The sequence below is a fragment of the Marmota marmota genome, unplaced genomic scaffold (assembly GCF_001458135.2).
Source record: "Marmota marmota marmota unplaced genomic scaffold, marMar, whole genome shotgun sequence".
In the NCBI taxonomy this organism is placed as follows: Eukaryota; Metazoa; Chordata; class Mammalia; order Rodentia; family Sciuridae; genus Marmota; species Marmota marmota.
Genome location: NW_026000222.1, coordinates 5,713,708 through 5,723,646, shown reverse-complemented (window position 1 = coordinate 5,723,646; position 9,939 = coordinate 5,713,708). Strand labels below are relative to the sequence as shown.

At 59.3% G+C, this 9,939-nt stretch overlaps 1 protein-coding gene across 3 annotated transcripts in view; it reads left to right on the top strand.

Moving 5' to 3' along the window:
• Positions 1–9,939, top strand: part of LOC107150872 (c-Maf inducing protein) — a 199,920-nt gene that overhangs the window by 181,164 nt on the left and 8,817 nt on the right. For all 3 annotated transcript variants that reach the window (XM_048792682.1, XM_015496024.2, XM_048792683.1), the window contains 5 exons: positions 4,084–4,149; positions 5,316–5,342; positions 5,636–5,684; positions 7,538–7,645; positions 9,395–9,511. In XM_048792682.1, coding sequence (XP_048648639.1) covers positions 4,084–4,149; positions 5,316–5,342; positions 5,636–5,684; positions 7,538–7,645; positions 9,395–9,511 — 367 coding nt within the window. The remainder of the gene's footprint in view (positions 1–4,083; positions 4,150–5,315; positions 5,343–5,635; positions 5,685–7,537; positions 7,646–9,394; positions 9,512–9,939) is intronic.

Below are 9,939 nucleotides of genomic sequence, written 5' to 3'. Positions count from 1 at the left end.
TTGGGGGGGGGGGGTCAGTAACTGTGTTGAACTCAGGGGCACTTGACCACTGAGTCACCTCCCCTGCCCTATTTTGTATTTTATTTGGAGACTGGGTCTCACTGAGTTGCTTAGCACCTTGACATTGCTGAGTCTGGCTCTGAACTCCCATCCTCCTGTCTCAGCCTCCTGAGCTGCTGGGCTTACAGGCGTGTGCCACCACACCTGGCTTGCCTGTTTATCAAAGGTTGGTGGCACACCTCCAGTGGGCCAGGTTCTGTGCCAAATGTTAGGGATTCTGCCTGGTCCTTGCCTCAGTCCCTCAGAACCTGAGGATTGTCAAGTGCCCAAAGCAGTAACATTGAGTTCCCTCTAGGGTGGGGTGCAGTGCGGGGAGCTGTGGGTCCTCGGCAGGCCATGGCAGTGGGATGCACTTCTGTCCAGGGAGAGAAGACAGCCTGCGGTAGGCTTCCTGACCCTCCTGCTTCTGCTGTCTGCCACTCCTTGCAAAGGCTGGTTTTAAAGAGGTTTGACAGGCCATAGTTACTCTGGAGAGAACGCCATCCTCAGGGTCTTCAGGGGAAATGCAGACACCTTGGGGTATTATGGTGGCTGGGAGGCCTTACTGGGCAGGATCACAGGGGACCATCAGGTATTGCTCAGGGAAGCTCTGCTCTTTGGAGACCCCACCACCATGTTCCTCAACCTCATGAGGAGTCCCTGCAGGAAAGAGAGGAACCGGGTCGTATGAGGCCTAGCAAACTGAGGTGCAGTGGGGTTTGGACAGGATAGCGGGCCCAGGACAAAGCCCATGAACATTGCCTGAGTGTCCAGTGAGGAGCAGGAGGAGGACCAATGGTACCCCATTCAGCCCTCTGCTGTGCCTCACTCTGGGCCTCTCTGGGCAGCGAGGCTGCTCTGTGGCTGCAATGTTCTCCCACTGAATGAGAAGAAGGCCCGCCTGGCAGGGAGCGTCTTGTCACGGAACAGCTCAGAGCTCCAGGTTGCTGGTCATTGACAGGTGGCTGAACACCCAGCTGAGCATCCCAAAGGGGGAGACCCAGGTATGGCACCCACTAAGGCTCATTTAGGCCCCCATTAGCTCTGTGATTTTCGTCAGCTATCTCCACCTCTCTGGGCCTCCAGTGCTCATCTGTGAGACTGAGTTCTAAAGCCAGCCCTGGCCCTGGTGACACCCTGGTACCCGACACTTGCGGGAGCCTTCAGGGGGCTGCCTCCCTTCCACCCTCTCTCTTCCTCAGCCGGGAAGGGCCTGGCTCCTTAACTTTACTTTTTAAAGTTTAAAAAAAAAATGTAAAAGGAAAGCTTGTCAGTGCCCTCTGTGACCCGGGGAGTCGCCTTCCTCCAGGCCAGAGCTGGGCTCCTGGGTGCAAACCCCAGCTCTTCCCAGCTGGGACCGCGGCCAGGGCTGACCCTCTCTAATCACAGTGCGCCTGTCTGTACAGTAGGTGGCGGGAATGCCCGTGTGACTGGGTTGCAGGAGGACCGCATGGGCTGACGCTCAGGAAGACTCTGGAAGAGAGCGGGGCACTTAGAAGTGCTGTGCCTGAGGTCGCATGTAGATTGCCGGAAACAGTACGAGGCAGTGATGGTAGAGGAAATGACCAGAGGGGCATCTTGAAGGGAAGACGAACGAGCTGCAAAAGTGTATGCCTCCTCCAGAAAGAGCTGAGGGCACAGGCACGTGCCCGCCTGCACCCTGGGGCCTCTGGGCTCCAAGTTCCACGGCAGCAGAGCACATAGGCATTCCCTGCGGCAGGCCAGCTCTGCGCCTCTCAGATGGCTGAGGCTCCCTCCCTCTGCTCTCTCCAGCTCCCCTGGTGTTCGGGTCACAGGGCCTAATGTGCGCCTGGCACAAGTCAGCCAGTACCGCCGCTACAACTGACCTTGGGCCACCAGGCTCCTGGCAGTTCTTTCCCAGGCGTCCGACATATGGGCCTTTCCTCAGGACCTTCAAGGGAACGGTCCAGGTTCCAAAGGCTGCCACTATATCGTGGGTTTGTTTGGAGGAAGGCGGGTTAGGAAGATCCCTCATCCAGGGGGGTCTCTAAGCCAGGCATTATCCACAGAAGCTAGTGTTTGTCCTTGGTGGTGGAAACAGGTTTGCTGTTCTAAGGCCCTGTAGGTGTGCAGCACACAGACAGCAGACAGAGTGTGTTAAAATGTATGTGGGGAGGAGGCGATTAGGAAAACCGCTCCTGGTGGAGGTCAGGATAGTGAGGCTGAGAAACATTGTGTTCCCAGTGTAAAGGAGTCACAGGGTCCCAAGAACAAGAGTCAGGCTTGGGGGCCCTGGTCATCCCTCTGCCCCCATGTGCCAGCCCTTTGCCCCTGGCCGAGACAGGCTCTCGGCCATCCACATAGCTCCACAGAATGGAGACTGATCAATGTCCCCTTCTGCTCTAAGTAAACCACAGTACCCAGGCTGTGTCACCTCTCCCAAGCACCAGCCGAGTCCCAGGCCAGCACCCACCACAGGGGCTACATAGGTGAGCCCCAACCCCTGCCTGGGCTGGAGGGAGGTCTGAGATCCTGGGGAGTAGGCAGGGACCCTTCTGCCTGGGGGACTGTCCTGACAGTACCCTCCCTCCCTGCGTGAGGGCCTCGGCCCTGGACCTTGGAGTGCCAGGCTTGGCTTAGGACATTCAGCAAGAGCCATCTACCTCTGGGTTTATTTTCAGTTAAGTCCCCAAAGCCAGAGAAATCGGGAACTCAGTTTGTAACCAAATTATAGTCAGTGTTACAAATAGTCAGTGTAGGCTTGGGGAGGGGGACAAGGTGGGTTGTGGCCTTAGAGGCACCTAAGGCCACACCTCAACCACCAGCTCCGACTTGTAGCAAGTACAAGGCATCTCTGAACCTTGGTTTCCCTCATCTGTAGAACGGGGGTCCTCAGGAAGCTCTGCCGCAGCGTGCAGGCCGTTTCTTCCCAGACTGAGATGCTGGCTCGCCCCCCCATCCCAGACCCTCTTGTTCCGGCTTCTTGGGACAAGAGAGGCAGTACACTTCCTTCTTTTAGAAGCTGACCTGGTGGGGCGGGAGCAGCCCTGCCCACCCGGGGGCTTCCAGGCATTGCTTCCCTCCTGTGCCCACGTGGAGCAGCTCTGCAGTCACTCGCCAGGTGCCTGACAGCTCGTCAGGGACAGTTGGGGCTCAGCCGGGGCTGCCGAGCAGACTCCATGGGCTGGTGCGGGCAAAGTGCTCACTCGGCGCGCTCTAGTGCAGCGCTGCAGCTGACGGGATCGCAGCATTCTCAGTATCGCCACCGACTGCCGCCAGCCTCAGCTGCAGAAAGAAAGCGGTTGTCTGGAAGCAGGAATCGAAGCATCCAGTGAAACAGGAGGTGCCTGGACTGCCCTCAGACAGCGTGGCACCTACAGCTGCCCCTTCATTTCTGGTCGGGTGAGCACGGCCGTGTCAGCGTGCTTGACGGCCAACCCAGGACACTGAGTACCGCGCAGCGTGACCAGCAGAAGCGTGTGTTCTCTCCACTCCGAGGAGACTGGAATGAGGGCATCAGTGGGGTGTCTTTCCTGAGGCCTCTTACCTAGGCACTCCGGGGGGTCACCTTCTCGTGGCATGCACACACCTGATGCGTCCTGGTGTCTGGGCTTCCCCTTCTTGTGTGGATGTGAGTGGGTTGGATGAGCCCGCCCTGAGGGCTGCGTCTGACACGAATTTAAAGGGCTGATTCCCAAATACAGTCATACTTTGAGGTCCTAGGGAGGGTCTGGAACTCCAGCATGAATTTGGGTCAGGGGGACACAATTTGGCCCCTAACAACTCCTGGTGGTTCAAGAGAAGGCATGGATAATGACAGAGAAGGCTTTGTTCAGAGGTGGGGCAGGTCTGAGATCCTGGGGAGTAGGCAGTGACCCTGCATTTGCCGTCTGGAAGCTGGCCTGGGTCTGCTGGTGACCTCATGCTGCACTGTGGACATGAGGTGCTTGTGCCCTCCACCACTCCTGGACCGTGAGGTGGGCGAACTCGCCAGACTAGCATCTCATCCTGCTGCCCACCCAGGACGGCACATCAACAGCCTCGCCCTGACCACTGTCCTCACCCCGTGTTTTCTCATTCTAGGTCGGACTATGATGACTGGAGACCGTCTCTGGCCAGCTTGCTTCAACCCATTCCATTCCCCAAAGAGTAAGTCCACCGCCCTGAACCTCCACTGCAGGGAAACCTCCCAGGGCACGTCATGGCAGGGGCACAGCCAGTCACGGGGAGAGCAGGGTGGACGCCATAGGGAGTTAGAAGAGACGCCCGAGGCCTAGGGCTCTGTGGCAAGGATCGGCTTAGCTCAGGAGGCAGCAGCCTTCTCATGAAGCCTTGCAGCAGCAAGTTAGCAGTTTTCAGTATGCGTCAAAAGGGAAACAACACCTGCCACTCTGTCTCCAAGGGGATGGTGAGAATCCAAAGAAAATGCACTTGGAACTGTCTGCCGGCAGCAGCATGGTAAAGTGCAGGAAGCTCTCACCACCCTGTTATGGTGATTAGCTCAGGCTCCACCGTGAATCTGGGCTGAAATGGACCCTCTGTCTCTGCCAGCCCTGATCCCAGTACCAGAAGCATCCCAGGAAAACAGTGCCATCTGTGATGATGGCCTAGGGGAGCCACGGGCTCTGCCTCGGGCCCAGGTCTCCACATGCCTCCAGGACTGTTTTGATCCCTGTGAAGAGGCCTGGCCTCGGGGGCCTGCCGGGGCTCTCTCCGGAGCCCATTAAGGAGCCCGTGTTTATGAAATGCAGCTCCTCTAAGGGAGGCATTACACCGGTAATTGCCCCATTTGCTGGCCCGTCCTGGCCCCACAGGGCCGAGGTCTGGAGACCGGAGAAATCCAACTCCTGAGAGCTGCTTGGGTCTCGGAAGGGCTGTGGCGTCATTGGTTACAGCCAGTGTCCCCACAGGCCCAGGCACACACTTGACAGTGGCCCATGATGCAGTTCGCTTGAAAAATGGTCCCCGGCTGCCTGCCGATGTGCAGCGGTAATTAGTGCAGCCAGGCCTTGACGGTGGAACGATTAACGACACCTGGGTCCCCAGAGCCCACGTGCAACTGCACAAGCTCAGCACCCGGTTAGCGCCTCTGCTGGTGGCAGGAGGGCATGGGCTCAGCCTGTCACCTTGCTAGGATTTGTCACTCCTCAAAGGAGGCCTTTGTTTGGAGCTCTGAGTGGGGACAAAACGTCAGCCTTTCATTTCAACCCCCTCTTTATTCTTCGAGTCAAACACAAAGTCAGACAGTCCCAGGGCCGCTCTGGAGTGGCTAGGAAGCCTGTGCTGACTGCGTGTTTCCCTTGTTTTCTGCACAGAGCGCTTGCGCACGAGAAGTTCACCAAGTGAGTACTCCGGTGGCAGCACCCTCCACCCTCCTCCCTGCTCCTGGGTGGCATGTCCTCTGTTCTGAGGTCACCCTCCATGGCCAGCCTCTTAGCCCATTTTCTGAGTCACGTGCATTCTGGGAGGCAGCAGTGTTATCCTCCTGGACGTGCTCCTGCAGTTGTCCAGCCTGTCCTGGCAACACGCCTTGCCCTGTCAGACGTTCCCTCTGTGACCCGACCCCTCCCTGCCCCGTGCCTCCACCCCCCTGTCTACCCAGGCCAGGAGTGACCTGCCTGCCCATCTCTTCCAGGGAGCTGAAGTATGTGATTCAGAGGTTTGCGGAAGACCCGCGGCAAGAGGTGAGCTGGGGGTGGAGCCGGGTCTCACTCGCGCTAGGCACATGCTCCACGGCTGAGCCACGCCCAGCCTCTCTCTGCAAGGAGGCATGCTGTTGGGGGTAGCGGTCACACGAGGGTCTTTCAGAGCCCTCTGAGGCTCTGCCAGGGGCTGCCTGGCCACCAGGGGACGGGTGCAGTTGACGGAGGATGCTTGCCTGGTGTGTACAGCCGTGGCCAGCATAGACCGTCTGTGATGGCACTGCTCCCCGGGACCTAGCTAACCAGAGATGCTTTGCCACTGGCTGATGGCTTCCCCCCGCTGCGAAGGCCTTGATGGAGGGGCGGGCTGAGTCCCCAGGCGGCTTGGGGTCCTGTCCAGGGCTGCTGCTCCAGGAGTTGGCTGGCCCAGGGGGAATCCGAGCCAGGTTTTATTCCTGGGCATGGTGGCCAAGGCCTCCATAAACGGCCACATGTTTATGTGGCCTCAGCAAAGCTAGGCTTCTGGGGACAGGTAGACTTCGTCCCAGCACTTGTGTGTGAGCAAGGCCTCAGACGGCCATGACGTCAACTGTCTTTTTTTTTTTTTTGAGACGGGGTCTTGCCAAGTTGCTTAGGGCCTCGCTGTGGGTAGGAGCTTTTAAGGAGCTGGAGCCCAAGTCATCTGGGGTATATCACCCCAAGTCACTCACTTTGTAAGAACAGTCTCAGAGCCCTCCTGGGAAGGGACCCTGTGTCCAAACAGACTTATGAGGACGAAAGCGTGGAGAGGCAGAGCGGCTGTGGGAGGACCAGTGCCAGGCCAGGGTGCCATGCTGAGGCCAGGGACCGGCCACAGGAAGGCGCTCTGCTCGTGCGCCTGCCCTGTGGCCCTCTTCTCTTGGCCTCTTGGTTTTCTGTGCTGTTCCCCATTTCCGTCTCTCCTCCCTTTATTCTTTCCTCCCTCTCCCCTCCCGGCTTTCCCCCTCCTGAATGAGGCCCAAGTTGTCGTCCTTTGAGTTCCTGGCCGTGTTGGTTGGTTAGCATTTCATACCCTGTTGTGACTCTGGGAAGTGGGCACGTCAGCCTGGGTTCTGCCAGCTCGGAGGGCGGCGTGGATGCTTGCTGCCTTTGCTTTGGTTTACTTGTGGGGGGGCTGTGCCCACCGTGACACCTGCGAGTGACTCCCGGCAGCAGGTCGTCCTTACTTTTGAAGGATTTGATCAGGCCCTCTCCAGCTGAGGACGGGGAGGGAGGGCAAAGGCCTGTGTGGGGGTGACCGTGTCCCTGTCTCTTCGTGTGGGACTGGAATGGACGGAGTTCCTCCCACCCATGCTCACGGAGGCACACACAGCGCCGGGAAGGAATTTGAGGTCGTGCTTTGGGTGCCTGGGACAAAGACCCTTCAGTGGAGAAGGAGCAAAGATGAGCCCTCATGAGGAGGATGGCAGGGGCCCAGGCCGAGGGAGAGGGCGGGAATTGAAAGCAGGGAACACCACAGTGGTGGGGAAGGAGGCCGACAGAGACTGCCCCAGGACCGCGACAAGAGAGGTACAGAAAGGGGGGCAGAGAGCAAGGGAAGAGTCAGAGGCTGGCAGGGAGAGGGGCAGAGACCCGGCAGAGGGAGGAAGGAAGCAGCCCTCCTGGAGGAGCCCTAGGGAAGGGAGCTGAGGAGGCCGAGCCTGGCTGGCTGTCAGCTGTGTGGCTGGCCCCGGCCTCCATCCCAGGGAACTGATGTAGCAGTTGGCGTTCCCTGGGGTGTGGGGACCTCTGTTCTCCAAAGGTATTCCAGCTGGGAGTCTCAGGCCTGCTGGTCTTGCTGTGCCTTGGCACTTGCCTTGTGGATCGGGTGTTGAGGTCCCGCCACGGGAGGCTGACCCTTTGCTTCTCTGCCGCAGGTGCATTCCTGCCTGCTCAGCGTGCGGGCTGGCAAGGACGGCTGGTTTCAGCTCTACAGCCCTGGAGGGGTGGCCTGTGACGATGACGGGGAGCTGTTTGCCAGCATGGTATGTAGTGCCAGGCTCTGCGGAGCTGCGCTGGGCACAGGGTTTGCCCCTCCTGACCAGTAGAGTAGCTGCCCCAAGCCCTCTGTGGCCTGTCTAGGAAGACCTCTGCAGAAACAGTGCTGATAGTGGTCACCTGCTCGCTCCTTACCTGAGCTCAGCGTTGCCTGTGTCACTTGGCTCTGGGAGGAGGAACCTTACCTTTACCCTGATAGTAGATGAGGCCACCAATGGCCACAGCCTTTATCGCCCAGGCCCCACAGTTGCTTGAGCTTATGGCAGAGGCCTGAGCGCATGGCGCCCGGAAGGCACTCAAACCCACAGACTCCTTTAGTCCTTGCAGAGAGGGGTCAAGGTCGGGGTGGCTCTTCCCATCTCAGGACTGCATCCACGGTGCCCCCGGTGTCCCCCTGCACCCTGTCGGACCCTCACACACCACCCTTGTTCATCTGCTCAGCATTCCTGTCACTCTACACCTGGGTTGGAACAGGCCCAGAGAGGTTCAGAGCTTGCTTGAGGCCTTCTTTGTAAGCCTGTCCTTGGCACACTGGTGACAAGATGCTGGGTGAGGCAGGCCACACAGCCATGCTCCTAGCTGCTGCCTATGGCTGCTGTCCCCTCTGCTGACAGCCTGTGGACTGGGCAGACAGCTAACTGCAGTGGACTTGGTGCAGTGACGACAGCCGAGGTGCTGCCTCTGAGGCCGCCCTAGAGGGGCTTGCCCTGGGCCCCTCTCTCAGGCTCCCTCCCCACCACTCACTGCTGCAGGACTCCTTTCCGAGTGCCCTGCACCCCAGAAACCTGTCCTGCCGCCCACCCATGCTCACAAGGCTCTGCTCTTCGCAGCCTCTCTCTGGCCTCTGATGTCACAGCTTCACCATGGCAACACAGTGCTCCCCGCCCTTGATGCAGGGACTCGGCGTGAGAGAATCAGGGAGCTGGCAGCCTGACCCAGCGCCTCCGTGTGTGTGCCCGAGTTGTTAGTGGTGGCGCAGGGAAGGAAGCGGCCACCACCGGGTGGAAATGGGGTGCTTCATGGCAACGCAGGGACGGCAGTGTCCCCTGGATCAGGCTGCCTCCCAGCCTGTTGCATGAAGTGGGGAAGAGGCGAGGTTTCTCCTCCCCCAACTCCATGGCCTGGGGACCCCTGCCGTGGACACCTCCCCAAAACACCAGACAGACCAGGAGCACATGGGGGGGAGCGGGTCTCCCAGCTCTCAGCCTGTGGGGTGGGCATCTCCTTCAACACTCCAGCTCATGGGGACTTGGCGGGGAAGCAGAGTGGGTGACAACTTGCCCCAGGTGTGGGAGCTGTCCAGTGCTTCCCCAAGTGAGGCTGCCCCCAGATTTCCACCTGGGTCCAACAGTGCTAAGAATTCAGAGAATGGAATGCCAGCACAGCCCCTGGGCACTGGAGAGGGACTTTAACAAGAGTTACCATTTGAGACTATTGACGTCTGCCTCTGGGAACACACCCATCCCAGCCCCACACAGTGGTCTCATTTGTCCTTCTGTTCCTGCTTGTTTGCTCAGCCTAACGTCCTTAAGGTCTGTCCTCTTTGGGAGGGGCCCCATGCATCCCCAGGGAGAGTGTGGTGGTCATTGAAGATCCAGTTTTCTGCTTAGCACTCGGGAGGATCCATTCAATGGCTCCGGGTTCCTCCCTTCCTCCCAGCAGGCAGGAGCCAGCACTGGGGGCCACAGCCCCTCCTTTGGTGGCCCTGCCGTCACCTGGGCCTTCTTGCCTCGCAGGTGCACATCCTCATGGGCTCCTGTTACAAGACCAAAAAGTTTCTGCTCTCCTTGGCGGAAAACAAGCTGGGCCCCTGCATGCTCCTGGCGCTGAGGGGGAACCAGACCATGGTGGAGGTAAGGAGCTGGCCTGGCCCTTCGTCCGCGTTGGCGGGCTCCCAGGAGCCAGGAGCTGTCACAGAGCACGGGGAAACCAGGGTGAAGCAGGAGCAGCCCAACCCTGCTGAGCTCAGCGCGTCTCTGGGTCAGTGTTTTATTTCCGCTGTGATCCAGCATGTTGGTCAGAGAGACCGGGGAGTTTCAGCCTGCTCCTCTGTGGCCACGCAGCACAACCCCAGAGGGGGCTTAGAACCGTGATCTGGAGGTGGCTCGGCTCAGCTAAGCAGTGCTCGCTTGGGGTCTCACGAGGCCACTCGACGGAGGCTGGGCTGGGTCCTCTCCACAGCCTGTTTCCCTGGCCTGAGGGGAAGCAAGACTGGAGCGGCAGGACTCCCCAGCCTCTCCCTGTGTGGCCTGTCCCCTGCTTCCCACCACCAGCACAAAGT